General features: G+C 42.9%; 1 protein-coding gene across 4 annotated transcripts in view; it reads right to left on the bottom strand.

Moving 5' to 3' along the window:
* Positions 1–14,280, bottom strand: part of ISX (intestine specific homeobox) — a 29,570-nt gene extending 15,290 nt beyond the window's left edge. Inside the window, exons 1-3 of one of the 4 annotated variants that reach the window (XM_026118036.2) lie at positions 14,204–14,280; positions 12,927–13,217; positions 4,641–4,877 (exon numbers count right to left, since the gene is read on the bottom strand). In XM_026118036.2, the coding sequence (XP_025973821.2) occupies positions 4,641–4,877; positions 12,927–13,104 (415 nt within the window). In that variant the 5' untranslated portion in view covers positions 13,105–13,217; positions 14,204–14,280. Of the gene's footprint in view, positions 1–4,640; positions 4,878–12,926; positions 13,843–14,203 lie in introns of those variants that run through there. The other 3 variants (XM_026118035.2, XM_026118033.2, XM_026118034.2) reach the window with 3 other exon arrangements.
* Between the last annotated feature and the right edge of the window lie 119 nt (positions 14,281–14,399).

The following is a 14,399-nucleotide window of genomic DNA, read 5'->3' on the forward strand; positions in this document are numbered from 1 at the left end:
AAAGAATCAGCCTTCAACAATGCCTCGGGTAAACCCACCAAAACAAGGACAATAGTCTACTGCATTTCTAAATTTATGTAGGAATATTGTACTTCAGAGGCACATGGCTGCTGGGACTATTTACACTGACAAGCAGAAGACTGGTGAGACAGCTAATGGCAATTAAATTAGATATATAGGCATTTATTTCCCCCCTCCCCCCTTCCTGTTCATTTAGAATTGCTTCTTTTTGTTCTGCAGGACAATGGGATGTTTTTGCTCTTTTTCTTAGTCCCATTGGCATATTCTGGGCAGCTGATGTTTATCTGGGATTGTGATTATACAGTGCCTCATTGTCTCTCGAGTATTTTATAAATGCATTAAGATAAGTCAGCATATTGGAGAAAAGGCTGTTCTGTGAGTGATAAACCATGGCATTTCACAGAGATACAGGGATTTGACCACATTGTCCAGAAATGAACATTACAAATGAATTTATGGCTTCAAAGAAAATGAAAATGCTAAGCTAAAAATGCCTGCAACTGGCATCAGTACAGAGGGGACATGACTTATACTGGAGATTCTCCGGGACAGGGATCATCTCTGTATTTCCTAGTGTCTTTATGATTATCACCAGAATTTGGTAATATGCTTTGAGGTCAAAGATGCTATTATAATAATAAAACTATCAAAAAAATAAAAAGATCCTTGAGCTCACAGTCAGAGGATCTCTGCTATGGAAATATTTGGGTGATGTTGATTCACTATGACAGAGGACTACAATGAACAGTGGAGGCATGGGCTGCAGGAAATAACATTGTCCAGTTGTTCCCATGCTTTAAAATGCCCAGTTTCTGGAGGAATTAAGAGCCAGCACTATTTATGGAAGCCTGACATACCTTGTGCTTGAATTTTTGCCCAGAGAAGAAATCTCAGCAGATTAGACATGCATCAAAATCTTAAAGTGATGCTGCTGTCTTGCTTCTCCAAAGCACTAGCTGCTCTCTAGCTGGAGCAGAGGACTGGAACCATCACCCAGGCTTAACAGCCCATGAAATAATTGCAATGCTGGGCACACTCATCCACTGCCTTGTATAAAAAGTTAAACAAGACACACACACACACACACACACACACACATACACACACACACACACGAATAAATCAGACCCAACATGCATAGAAAACATCTGAATTGCCCATGAAGATCTGAACTAGGCTGGAATCCAGTATGTGGCAGTATCCAGCAGGAGCTGTTGTAGGTCAGGCAGGCATGATGGGCTGTAATCCTCTCAAGCTCTGGTGTCTGTCTGTACTGAACTGGTGAAGTCCCAATGATCTTACACAGACAGAGCAGAGAGAAGGAATTAAAACAAAAGCGGGAGATCAGTATTTAACTTAGGCATTTGCACATTACTGCGATGGGGTCTGACTGCCATAAGAGTTTGCCCTGCTTGTACTTGAAGATCCTGGCAGCTATGATAGTTGCACATGGCAAAATGGCAGAAGTGAGCCATTTCATGGAGAGCTGGCCCAAGCAGTTTCTGTATCTGTGGCTCCAAAGTAAGGACCCTCTCATTCTGGTCTCCCGAAACACATTTCACTATCACTGCTTCTGAGTGCTGAAAAAATTCTGCTGGGCTTTTCATGCAGAAGGAAACAAGTGAAAGCGTTCAAATTCAGAATGATGGTTTCCAAATTCAAATACGGGTTTAGCAAAATTAAATATCATTGTAAGCATACTTCTAGCACTGGAGGGCTTTTCCTTTTTTCTGACAATGCAGCCTCAAAGGTCAAAGTGCAGGAGGCATTACTTCCTGTAAATAGTTTGTGAGAAGGACATAATTCTGATTAGTTTAAATGACACTGCATTTCTAAACCACTTAGTGGCAGAGGCCATCTTGTGGGAAAAGTAAGTTTCTAGGAACACTATAATATTATGGGCTTGCCTAGAGGTACATTCCTAATCCACACTTAGGAGTCACAATCAGCGTGTTTTCGCTGTCTCAGACCACTGACTGTGAAGGGCATATTACCAAAACAGTCTCAGTGTCCTCTTTATCTTTCTCCTCCTATTCAGAAAACCGCCAGACAAACGCAGGCTCTTATTCCTCCATGAGGATTTTATAATGTGCTTGTTTTCTTCTGCTCTCTGACAACTCCACAGACAAGTATACTTAGCTGGGGGTCTTGTGGCCTTCTTTGCAGATTACATAGGTGTTTTATATAGATACAGGCAGTCTGTGAGAAAGGGCTGAAGAAGCCCCTAGTTAAGGACTAATGTCCATCGTGTCAGAAGCTTTCCAGGGGACTTGTAGCATCCATAAGTACCTCAAGGCAGAAAGAGCAGAGAGACTTTCCCAGTCCTGAGGCTGGTCCTGCTTCAGGGGATAATTGCTGTAGGCAACCTTGGTGTGGGTGTGAGGGAGTCCTTGGGGATCCCTTCTGGGTGTATGCATTGGGCATTTGGCACCACCTTGGTACCTTGTTAGAAGACCCCTAACAGGCCCATAGCTACTGTTTCAAAAGCTTATCTGAAGCACTGCAGAATGAATGGAAACAGAAGTTTATTAGCTATTGGCTCAAGCTGTAAGGATTATAGACTACTCCCTGAGGTGGCTGTCAGTCTACCTTTTCTGGAGATACTGCTACTGACCACATCTCGGAAAGATGACTCCTGCTTCAGCCAGAGGCAGGGGTAAAAGAGCCATCAGCTCTTCTCCCCTAACATCAAGTGGAGGAAGGATGCTGGAGCTTATGAGCTCTAGCTCTGTGCTAAGAATGACACAATGTGTGAACTGGATCTGAAACATCATTGTTTGTGTGTTGCAGGGAAAATGCCAATCCAGTCCTTTAGGATTCTCCCCCTCCTTCAGCCTGTTTCTATCAAAAGCTCAGCAACCACAGGAACCAGTATCCTAGAAAATGGCAGATTATTAAATCTCTGCTTGGTTTCAAAACCCAACTGTCAGCTGGGAACAGAGGGATTTTGTTTAAAAAGTGTTTAAAATATAAGTTGTCATTGAAAGGATCTGCTCAGCTCAACTCACTTTCATGCGGGTAATTACCTCCTTCCCATTTGCTTTGCTGGTATTCAACCCTGTGCGAGTCAATGATGCTGCGTGCTGAGCTGGGACACTGAGGCCCAGCCTCCCTCCCTAGTCACAATGGGAAAGCTACCTCCCAACTTATATGTGTCCCTCATGGCTTGGGATTCCCTTCAACATAAAATACACTCTTTGTTAAACACTTTTAGAGGAAGTTCTGAGTGCCAGATACGTATGATGGCAGGGCTGGCTGAAAACATAGGCAAAGTATGCAAGGCAAAAAGGCAGCTGCTGAGGGAAGACTGAGGTGTGGGGGGCAGTAGCTAAAGCCAGTATGAGAAGGAAGGGGAATGGATCCTCTCGGAAACAACAGCTGCCAAAGCTGCAAGCCCAGTTTTGCACCATTTTTGCTTGGCTTTCCCTCTCAGCTCTCTTTTGTCCTCTCCTCTCAATGGAAACAGCACCTCAGCCCTGGCTCTTGCTTGAGGAGGCAATGTGCACTTTTGCCCTGCTGCTATCAGCTGTCTGATGAGCAGAGATGGGCTAAAATATCTGGTTATCTTACTATGCCTCCCCTGCGTCAAGGAGGGGGTGATGACAGTTTGTCACAAGACGCACATATACCATAGCAGCAATAAGAAAGAGGCTTTTCTTTCAGATGCATTTCACAGGAAGAAATGTTTCCCCTTCTGACTTTAAGAATATGGGCTGAGGAAGCTGTTTGCAGTCACGTGAGCCCATAAAGAACACTCAGTGGTCTTCATTGAAATTGCACTGTTTTTTGTTTCAGAAAGGACTGACCAGATAACAAACTATGCAGGAAACATCTTATTACTGCTGCCAAGAACCTGTTTTATCAAGTGTATGTCTCTACACTTGTTGGTCTCTATTAACCCTTTCTGAAACTCGAAGAACTTAAAGCATTTTTTGTCATGCATTACTAATAAATTGCAGTTTGTCTATTATGAACTTGTCTCATTCAGCTACTGCAGGTCCTGCTGTGTACATGGTCTCTGTGTAACATGGTGGCAAAACATATCGACATTGGCCTTTGCTGTGCATGAGCCATAGACTCAGTCACAGACTGCTGTTTAGGACTGCTTACAACTAATGAAATTAGCAGACCTGCCAACATAGTCAGGTCTGAAAATGTGTTTGCCGCATCCTGCATGCCAGATCTATTGCACATCAACCATTTGCCTATGCTTAAGCTGATGACCTCTTCATCGCCTGTGCAGTGGGTCCAAGATATACAGAACACATAGAGCTGATTCGCTGCGTTCAGCTGACTTGCTCCTAGCTTGTGCAATGCGCATTTCCTGGTAACTCCGTAGATCACCACCCAAAGTAGGAGGGCAATAGACTAACATATAAAGCAGTCCCTACCACTAAAACTGGTAGAGCTTGACAGGTCCGAGCTAGCACTTTAGCTCAAAGGGTGGGTCTCCATGATTTGGATGGTGAGACTGAAGGATCATCGCTGTGACTCAGCCAGGAGTTTAGGAGCAGAAATATTTGTGATGTCTGTTGCTGGGTGTTGCCATGTAACAGCATGTAAGATAACAACTGTGTTTTTGGGCACTCTGGGAGAATGTTGGATCTAGAGGCACTCACCATGAAGTGGATGGTCTGCTGGTAAATCATACAGCTGATCTTCCTCATATTTTCTTTTGCCTTCTAGGTGTTCATGTCCTCCATCCTCACCCAGGAGGGAAGCTGGGCAATCCGTAGGGCTCCTGCAGTAAGCTGAATGCACTGTCTTTGCCTTGGCTGTGGGTGTAGTGCACATGGCTGGGTGAAGCATTTTGACTGAACGTAACTCACTGCCTAACTGACTCCTGCTGCTGGAATCTGTGAAGGACACAGCACAGGAAAGCTTTAGATAAAGGACCCATCATTCAGTGTACCTTCCAGTTTGTAGGAAAAAAAGAAAAAAACAACGTGGATGTGGTCTAGCTGTCTTAACAATTCAAGCCTGATTGTAGTTAAAATGGCCTTCATCTTTCTGTACTGTACATCAATGCCAGGTTGACATTAGCTTGATGTCTATGGTGCAGGGCATGATCTTGGTGAATGTTTGTGCTCCAAAAATGTAACCTCTGTTTTCCATTCCTCCCACCTTAATTCTTTCAAAGGTCCTTGTGGGAGATTTTCAATAGAGAACTGCACAAGCACGAAAACAGGACCTAATGATCAAGAAAGCTTCCATGTTAGCATCCAAATTGGTGTCTGGCTTTTCTAAAGAATTCAGAATTATGCTAGATGTGGAGCTGTTCTGAAAAATCTGTCAGCAAGATCACTGTGGAATTTGCTGAATGCCAATTGTTTTTAACAGTCTGCTGCTTTCTTCAATATCTCAGTAGGTACATCTACCATATAGGAAGATGGGTCAGAGAATAGGCTAAAGTTCAGTGTGTTCCCTGATTCAGGTCCATATGCCCATTTTTCTACATCTGAGCTGCCTGCACCTCAGATTTATGCATCACTTCTAGAGGCAGCCTATGCTTAGGCTGTTGACATATCCCATCTGCATTTGTGGTGAGTGATACTAGGTAGGTGCTCACAGCCAACTCATGTCCATGAAATCACCTGCATGGTATCATTGCCAAGGAAAACGTAAGGGAGGTGCATATTGTCTCAGTTTCATGAAATGCAGCCATAAGGGTAGCTTGGATTTGAGCATGGGCCTTGTATAGTGCGGTATAAGACAACCTCACTGGGAACTGGGGGTAAACTCAGCCATAACCAGCGGTGGTGACATGTGATAGGAGGCCTGCCCCAGAGTGGTAATGAAACTGGCTGCAGATTCCATGATCTTCCTTCTGCTATGGCAGTGCCTTGTTATGAACAACACCATCTCAGGTGTAGTAAGGGCACTGCAAAGACCTTTCTGAATAATTTTCTACCCTCATGAATGTAGCCTGAGTCCTCACTTTAAACCTTTCTTTATAAAGGTAAGAGGGCCTTGGAGAGCCATGCACTGAAATATAACACCATGAGAAACATTCCGATTCAAGACTGGGCTATCCATTGCTGTTAACATCTCAAGAGAGATACACCAAACAATTCCAATCTCTTACCAGCTCCTTTTTGTGAACTTCTCTTTGTTATATTAAAGGTTCATCATAAGCTCCAATTCTTTACTATATGTGCTTCCATTGATAGCTGCACTCAAGGCTCCAGCTTGACTCTTTAGAGATGAGATAACTGGGTCTGTGCTGCCTTAATGGACTAATCTAGAACTTGGTCTAGTTTTCCCCCAAGCCTGGAATTCTTTGCTTGGAAAAGCAGAGTAACAGGTAACGCATAAGCAGTGCAGACCCACTGGGGAGTTTAGGCTGCATGGTAAGTGTGAGCCTGAAGCTAATGTGACAACATAGATTTGTCTGTTATTACCACTGAAGGACATTAAAATCCTGATGCAATAAGGGACTGCACTCCTGAGAGGTGACCTGTTTCTAGGCTCTGGGGTGTCCAGCACAAGTGGCTGTTCTGCTCTCCTCTCTCATATCTAAATAGCAGCAGGTATGACTGTGTCAAATTCAAACCTGGTGCAAGCAAGGCAAACCCTTCAGCCATGTCTGTCATCTCTTTGATTTCTTCCCTCCCTCGACAATTTGTACAGGAAGAAACTTTGTTTTTTAATAAATATTTTATTTCTGGTGCAGGATTTAGAGTTGGTAAAGCATCTAACTTTTTAGGCTTTTCGGAGTTTTGTTTTTTGACTAAATAGCAAGTTCTATTTCTAACCAGCCGTGGAGCACTGGTAATTGTAACATCTGTAGGCAGAATGCCCAATTCTGCCCTAAGTAAAAGCCCACACAATAGGAATTAAACAGAGGACTGAAGCTGACATGAAGGAAATACAAGATCTCTGGAAACTAGCCAAAGCCTCATGCCAGTAAGGGATGATTGTTCAAATGTTATCTTTTCAAATTATCACAAATCTTTGGAGAGACTTCTAAATACAATTGCATGACGCCCAGCCATGCTGACTTTAAAAACCTGGTACAAGGTCCAGTTCTGTGTTTGCAGTTTAGTAAGGTGTATATTGTGCAAACTGGGACTCATTCAATTCATTTAGGGTCAATTCATTTTGAGGCTTGTGGTGAGAAAATAGCTGGACTTTGAAACAATGTTTGTAGGGTAAAGGAGAAGGATAGGCCTGGGAGTGGTCCCTAATATAGACCTGAGGTTAAAAGACTTGCCCAAGAACTGAGAGGACATCTGCTTTGGGGTACTTCTTAGCTCAGGATTTCTCAGTCCTCTCTCTCTAAATTGAGGACCAGTGGCACTCCCATGCTAGATGGGATGCTGTGAAGATAAACATGCTACAGAACTGATAATGCTTATATCCTACAGCAATGAAGGACAAAAGGGTACCTGACCAAGGTTCTCTTAGGGGCAGTGATCAAAACTTCCTATGAACAAAACTGGTGTTTTTTATACAACAGAAGTCTTCTCGTGTGTCTTCTTCCTTCATGCATACCCTTCCCTCCCCAAAGTATTTCTCTGAGATGGTCACATACCCCAGTGACAAGCATGACTTATGTATCAGCATGAATAGAATGAGCATGAATAATTATCGACTGAAGAAGAGAAAACAGGGAGAGAACAGGAGACCATCCTAGGCAGATGGGAAAATACTAATGTCTGTGTTAAGTGGTAGAAAGGACTTGGAGGATCTGTTGTTTGAGATCACATAGCAAATAAGAGCGGCATGAACCGTAGGGAGAGGCTGGAAAAATCAAGGGAGTAGTTTCCTGGAGGATGGAACTAAAGATAGATGATACTGTGTTTAAAGCACACATCTCAGAGTAAGGAGTCCCAAGTTCTACTCCTGTTTCTGTTGCAACCTCCTCTGGTGCTTGCCTTCTTGAAAAAGCAAGGATACTGTCTGAAGTGGCAGCTTTTTAGGGCAGACAATATTTTTCGGTGTGTATTCATGTGACTACAACAGAGAGCTCTGAAAGATATCTACGAATTGGAGTGGGTAAAATCTCCTCCAGGGAATGCAGTTTTATTATTTTCTTTCTGCAGCAGGAATGGCGATGACATTTCAACCTGGTGCAACATGAGATATTTGTTACTGTCATGCACAGAAATGACTCCTGGCTCGAAATGGTCTTCTCGGCCTGACTTTCAATTTCATAAGAAAGGGTGGGAAAATACAGGCAAGATATTAAATTTTTTCTTTTTTTTTGAAAAGGGGTTATTTCAGAAGGCCTAAATTCCTCTTAAGCCTCTGTGTGTAAGAGAGAGTTAGGCCTGTTGCAGGCCTCAGGCATGTGATTTTAGGGTCTTACTAAGGTCTCAGACAGGGAAGTGTCTGGCACTAGTCAGAATTCCCTTGGAATTTAGGCCTCCTGAACACAGCTCACAGGTTTTGGGGAGTACTGAGAAGTGCAAGCAGTTTTTTACTGTGCTGGTTTTATCTTGCGTCTATACCTACTTTTTTTTTTTTTTTTTTTTTTTTTTTTTTTTTAAGTGGGTTGGTTTCCCTTGTAATAGGTGGGGTGAATTGGTGATGTTGGCCAGGTGGTATCTATTCAGTTATGTTCCTGCATCTGTTTCCTCTTTTGCAATGAATCTGGGTGGAGTGTTGTTAAGGGTGAGGTAAACAACCACTATGTTGACATTTGTGTGCACAGTGGCAGTTGTCTTCCTATTAATTTGCACACCCCTAACACAATGGGCATAATGCAGCACAATAAAAAAGTTGCTGTATCCATTACTACTCTTATAGTTATGTAACTATATGAATAGTTAATTTCCCAGACGTAAGGTCCCCATCCCAAGCTCTCCTTGACTTGACAAAGGAATTCTTGATGGTGGAACCTCACAGAAAGAAACTGGGGGAGTAAAGAACAAACATTTCGGACATATTCTCAAGACTATTGAAATCAAGTTCTCATGAATTTAAGAAGGGCCAGTCTGCTGAACAGATCACCCATCATGTAAGATCTGTTATTCTTCTCCATTTAAAATGAGACTTGGCACTAGGTGAAGACTGGCACTTCCTAGGTGTTTATTTGTGTCTCTTGCAAAGGCCGTGGTTACCCTTCCTGGCCCTGTGAAAAAAGAAGAGGGGGAAAATCTATACTGCACACTAAAATGACTTTTTGGTCGCTGTTTCTTTTTTAACTTGGTAGGAGTCTTTCAAAAACTTGAAAATTTATTAGATTTCAGGTCACGGGCTGCAGTTCCAGTCCATATTGTAGTCATGTTTGTACAGTAAACTCATAGATGGCTAACACTGCAATTGGCACTGCAGGAAGAGTGCAGATTCCTTATTCCAAATCCCAATGGAAATATAATCATGAAAAGCTTTGGACTTAGGGATCAGGCCCAGAGATCTTCACATCTGTGATCATGTCTTGCACCAGTTTTCAATATGAGGCTGGTACTGTACATCACAGCATCCCTTTTGTGGAAGAATCATAGAATAATTAAGGTTAGAAGAGACTTCCAGAGGTCATCTGGTCCAACACACCCAGATTACTGTGGTGTGGGACTCCAGCGTAAGCTTTGTCTATGTCCCTCATTTTTGACATTCTGCATCTTCTGCTTTTCTGGTCCCACCCATCCCCTCAGCATTTAATGGCTAAGTTTAGATTTTAGCACTAGTGTGGTCTTAGTCCTTTGGCTGTCTAGATCAGCAGACCAGATGGATCATCCTTCCTGGCCTGAGTATCCACCTCATGGAAGTCCCAGGAATGTGTGTCTTGCCAGTCCTTGCATGTTGATCATGGCTCAGATACACACCATATGGGAACTGGGGAATACTCTTAAAATACATAATAAGATGTAACTGATGAGGCTCAGCCCTGACCTATTGTACTTCCTTCTTTGCTGCAGCTGAACAGTTCTGGGAAAGCAGCTGAATTTGTATCCCATCCTGGAATTTCCAACAAGTTCCCTCATTTATTTCAGTTCCCTGTCCTTGGCCAGCACCAAGCCAAATTAGATATGGCTGACTATTTACATAACTTGTTTAATTCCAGTGTTATATGGCATAAAGTTGAACGACTTTGATGAAATACAGCAATTATGCCAAGATGTATAGCATAGTGTGTTGCAGTTTTGAAATAAACCTTATCTGCAAAAACTGGCAATTCTGCTGGGAAAGCAAAGGGGTAATTAGCTTAGGCATCTCTTTGGTTTTAATAAGAAATCTACAGTGTCACTGTCCAGCAGTGAAAAAGATCCATTTTTATCCTCTGTTGTAAAATCACTGATCAGTTACCCAAGCAATGTGCAACAATATTTTGGATTATCTCTACAACTTTCTTATATTTTCCCTGCTTCAGTGACTGACTGGTGAATGTGTGTATATACTACTTTTATTAGTTAACATTTTACATTGCCTTAAGTACATTAAACTAATCTTGCTTTCAAGTAGGGGATGGAAGAACAACCATATTCACTTGCTACAGTTACAGTCTTTCTCTCTAAGTGACAAAGTTTCTTTTTTCCGTGCTTAGTTTATTTGTTGATTAGTTCTTCCCTTTCGTTAGAGGAGGTGGGGAGCAATTACAACTAATCAAGTCAAAGGCAAGGCCTGGTTGTTCTGCCCTGCATTGTTTTCAAGGTGAAAAACTGAATGTACCCTCAGGTGGAATAGTTTGGGGTGAGACTGCACTGGCAATACAGTAATGCAATCCCAGGAACCCAGCACGTCCTGCATACAGATTTGTTAGACCTTGTACTTGGGCTGACACGTTTAGCTAAGGTGCTCTGTGAAACAGGACTGGTTATCTTGAACGTACTCATTGCAACACACGGTTAATATAAAAAGGTCCTGTCTCTGCTATACTTCTCTGTTCCCGAACAAAGAAGAGTGCTATGTTGTTAAAATGCAGTGTGGTCCATGCTGTGAAAAACACTGACTTTGTTTTCAGTAGTGTTTTGTATCTCTCCTTGGATCGAATGGCACAAAGTGACTGTGCAACTAACTGTGCACAAGAGCTCACTCCCACAGTGTTCACTCCAGCTTTTCTCCCCATTTGGTAGCCTGGTTCTTGGGCTCCTTCAGCATGTGGGCCCCAGTGTGCGTGCACTGGGGTTAGTTTGTCCCTGTCCAGCCCTACAAACTACTAATATGTTTCAGGACCATATTTAAAATAACGTCCTGAGACTGCTGTTGTTAAGGTCTGATCTGCACTGGCAGCTTTAGAAAACATTTCGGTGCTGCGCTCCTCCAGCAATACCAGTGATGAAGCAGCCAACAAACTGGCCATGGCCCTGAGCAACTTTGTCTGCCTTCGAAGCTGTCCCTTCTCTGAGAGTGGGTTGGACTTCCAGATGACCTTGAGAGGTCCCATCCAACCTGAATTACTCTATGGTTCTGTGAAAATTGAGCAGCATGCTATCCCTCTCGCCCATAAGCAGGTTTCTATGGGAAGCTGCAGATATAGGCTTGGAGGCAGCCATTGAGTACTCAGCCTCAGTGCTGGGGGCTCCCATGGCTGTGACATGCGTTGTGACTGTGGCTCTGCCCCATGGTCAGGACACAACCTCTGTACAGAGTGAGTGAAATTCCCTGGTATTTATGGTGAACAAATAACGCAAATCTTGTGCTAAGCATGGTAGAGACACAGCGGTAGTAAAACTGGGCTTTAACCCAGCTGGCTTGCTAATATTACACTACTGAGTATGGTGTTCACCTTCCTGCAATTTCCTTCCTGATTTAGCCATTTTTTGCTATCCAGTCTAGGTCAGGATCCATTTTCAGACATAAAAAGAGCTGAAATCATGCTAATACACAATGTTTTAATACACTGTCATTCTTTGGGAAAGGGACTCCCAGTATCCAGTATTCAGTGAAATGGGGCCGTGATCCATGAAGGATATCTCTGTGTTGCAGATAATAAATCATAGCATTAAGCTTTGTTGAAAGCAATTGAGCAAGAGGTGAAATAAAATTTTCCTTCAAAACTCTTCGATTTTTTTTCAGTTAGGTGGATGTGTCTGTGTATATAAGCCATCTTCTTTTCAAAGAAGATGCAGATTAAAAGAAGAAGTACTGAATCCAGAAACTGTTGGCTGTTCATCTTTGTTTAAGAAATTAAAAAGACAATATCTGTGGGGGTAGAAGTACACTCAAGGCCCAAGTTACAAAACTGAGGAAACTGCAGTCAAAAAGGCTAATGAACTTGCTGGTTTGCTAAGACTGAAGCTACGCCAATTCTTTACTAGCTGGTTTTATTTAGTTCATGAAAGGACTTGGTGTCCCTGACAAAAAGGAGAAATGATTAAACACAGATGCTTACTCTTTTCTTATTCCAGCAATTGAGTTCTAACACTCCTTAGCTACCATTACCCTTACAGACCATTTCTCCCACTTGAGGATGAGTGGTCAGATTTATCAGAAAATCATACTGATAGGAGTCTTGGCTGTAATTCCAGACCACAGTCTGCTCTTGGTATAAGTGAAACTTCAACAACTCCATTAAGTTGCAGCAGTTTGGGGTTCCTGAGTATGAATGTTTGTCCTTCCTTACCACAAAGGATTTTTTTAAAAAAATAACAAGAGTATGCTTATTTTTTACAGGAAAGGACCTCAGGATGTTGTATTTGTTCACAATGAGCACTTCTCACTCTTACTGAAGAGAGCTACCTGCAATGACTGTTCAGGTGGCATAACCACCTCTCCAATGATATTAGGGCTTCATAATGTATTAAATCCCGCCAAAGGCTGACAACAGCCTATTGTGAGGTTGAAAGCAAATTAATTGTTTAAGATTATTTTTGTGTATGTAATTAACATGTTGTGCCTGCCCAGGGAAATCCCGGATTCCTACAAAAGCCAAACAATAAAAATTCTACATAATCAAATGGGACAGCTGTAGGAGAAAAAGAACAGGAGCATTTTTATTAAGGGTTATAACTGGTGCTTACCAACATCCAGTAGTGATCCTGCTTTTAGGATTGGAGGTCTCTCAGCATAGTTACTTCTGTTCCTGGTTTCACTGTTTAGGTTGGTCCTGGCAGAAGGCTTCTTTAAGATCTCCTCAATAGAAAAGGAGAGACTGGGCTTCCCCTGGCTGGCACACTCCTGAGGGTCTGTCATCTTCATGCCAAAGCAGTCAAGGGACAGAAAATCCTCTCCTGTTCTCCCTGCTCTCGGTACACTCCAGGAAACATACAGCTGAAAAGGTGTGCTTCTCTCCCCACTTGTGTCCTGCCAACCTAAACAGGTGGCAGAAGGAGAAACAGAGGCAACCCACAAGTAAGGACACACATGCCTCTGTTGGCCAGCTTGGGACCAAGCGTTGCGCTCCCGTGTCTGGGAAAATAGCATCAGGAGTGGGGGGTGAAATGTCTTATCTACCCCACCCACTCCCATACAACCCCCAACCTGTGCAGATTTACAGAGCTCTGGGCAATCACATTGTCATTCCAGGAGGAGGTGCGTTCCTCACAGACATAGGCTGAAAATGTCCTGGAAAGAGCTGCTATGTATTGGCAAATCCCGTCCTTTGGGCAATTAGCCTCCCTTTTTGGATTTCAGACTGAAATCTGCAACAAGTTCATTTGCCTTTGTACTATTATGGACTTAAGAAAATAATTTGTACGACAAATACGTGTCCCCTGTGCCGTTTACTAGCAAGAGAGACACCTTGTAAGCTTCTCTCACATACTGGGAGGTATCAGGAAGGAGGAAGAAACGTCCGTCACCAATAACTCCCAGGTTATCCTTCAGCCATCCCCTACAGCAGTCAGCTTTGGCTCGATTCTCTTTTCTTCCACTCTGGAAACCCTTTGAACTTTCCAAACAGGTGCTTTTCAACATCATCCCATCTTGTCAGTCACAAGAGAAAAAGAGAATCCCCCCTTGCAACACACTTAGGAGCAGAAGTTAGTGCTCTGTACCCCCCCCCCCCCCCCATGCTTTCTAAGATAAAACATTATCTTCTTTCTCTCCTGAGCTATGTAGCAAACCCACGTGATAATCATCCCACTAGTTGTCTACATCTCCCAGTCAGGTGTCCATTGCAGAGGGAGAAGTTTTCCTGGATAATGCTGAAGAATGCCAAAGATTCCTCTCCTGAGCCATTTCTATCTTCTCGTTAATTTTTATTTCAGGAAGAATGTGCAGTTAGATACACTCCCATTCCTTCCCTCTCCCTGCCCCCCACCTTGTATTTTTGCATTCTTCTGGAATTGCCCCTCACCTTTTAAATTGTCACTGTTCTGTCTCTCTTCTCCTGCTGGTTCTCCGCTGTGCCTTGCTTATCAAGCTCTTATAATTGTATTGGCAGGCCCTGCCTTATTTGTCCAATGAACTGACAATTCTTGAGCTGATATCCCATCATATGATCCCTCCATGGAGTGGAGACCAAAATTACTGTGTAACCAGGGGCAATAAAC

The sequence above is a fragment of the Dromaius novaehollandiae genome, chromosome 1 (assembly GCF_036370855.1).
Source record: "Dromaius novaehollandiae isolate bDroNov1 chromosome 1, bDroNov1.hap1, whole genome shotgun sequence".
NCBI classification, from domain to species: domain Eukaryota; kingdom Metazoa; phylum Chordata; class Aves; order Casuariiformes; family Dromaiidae; genus Dromaius; species Dromaius novaehollandiae.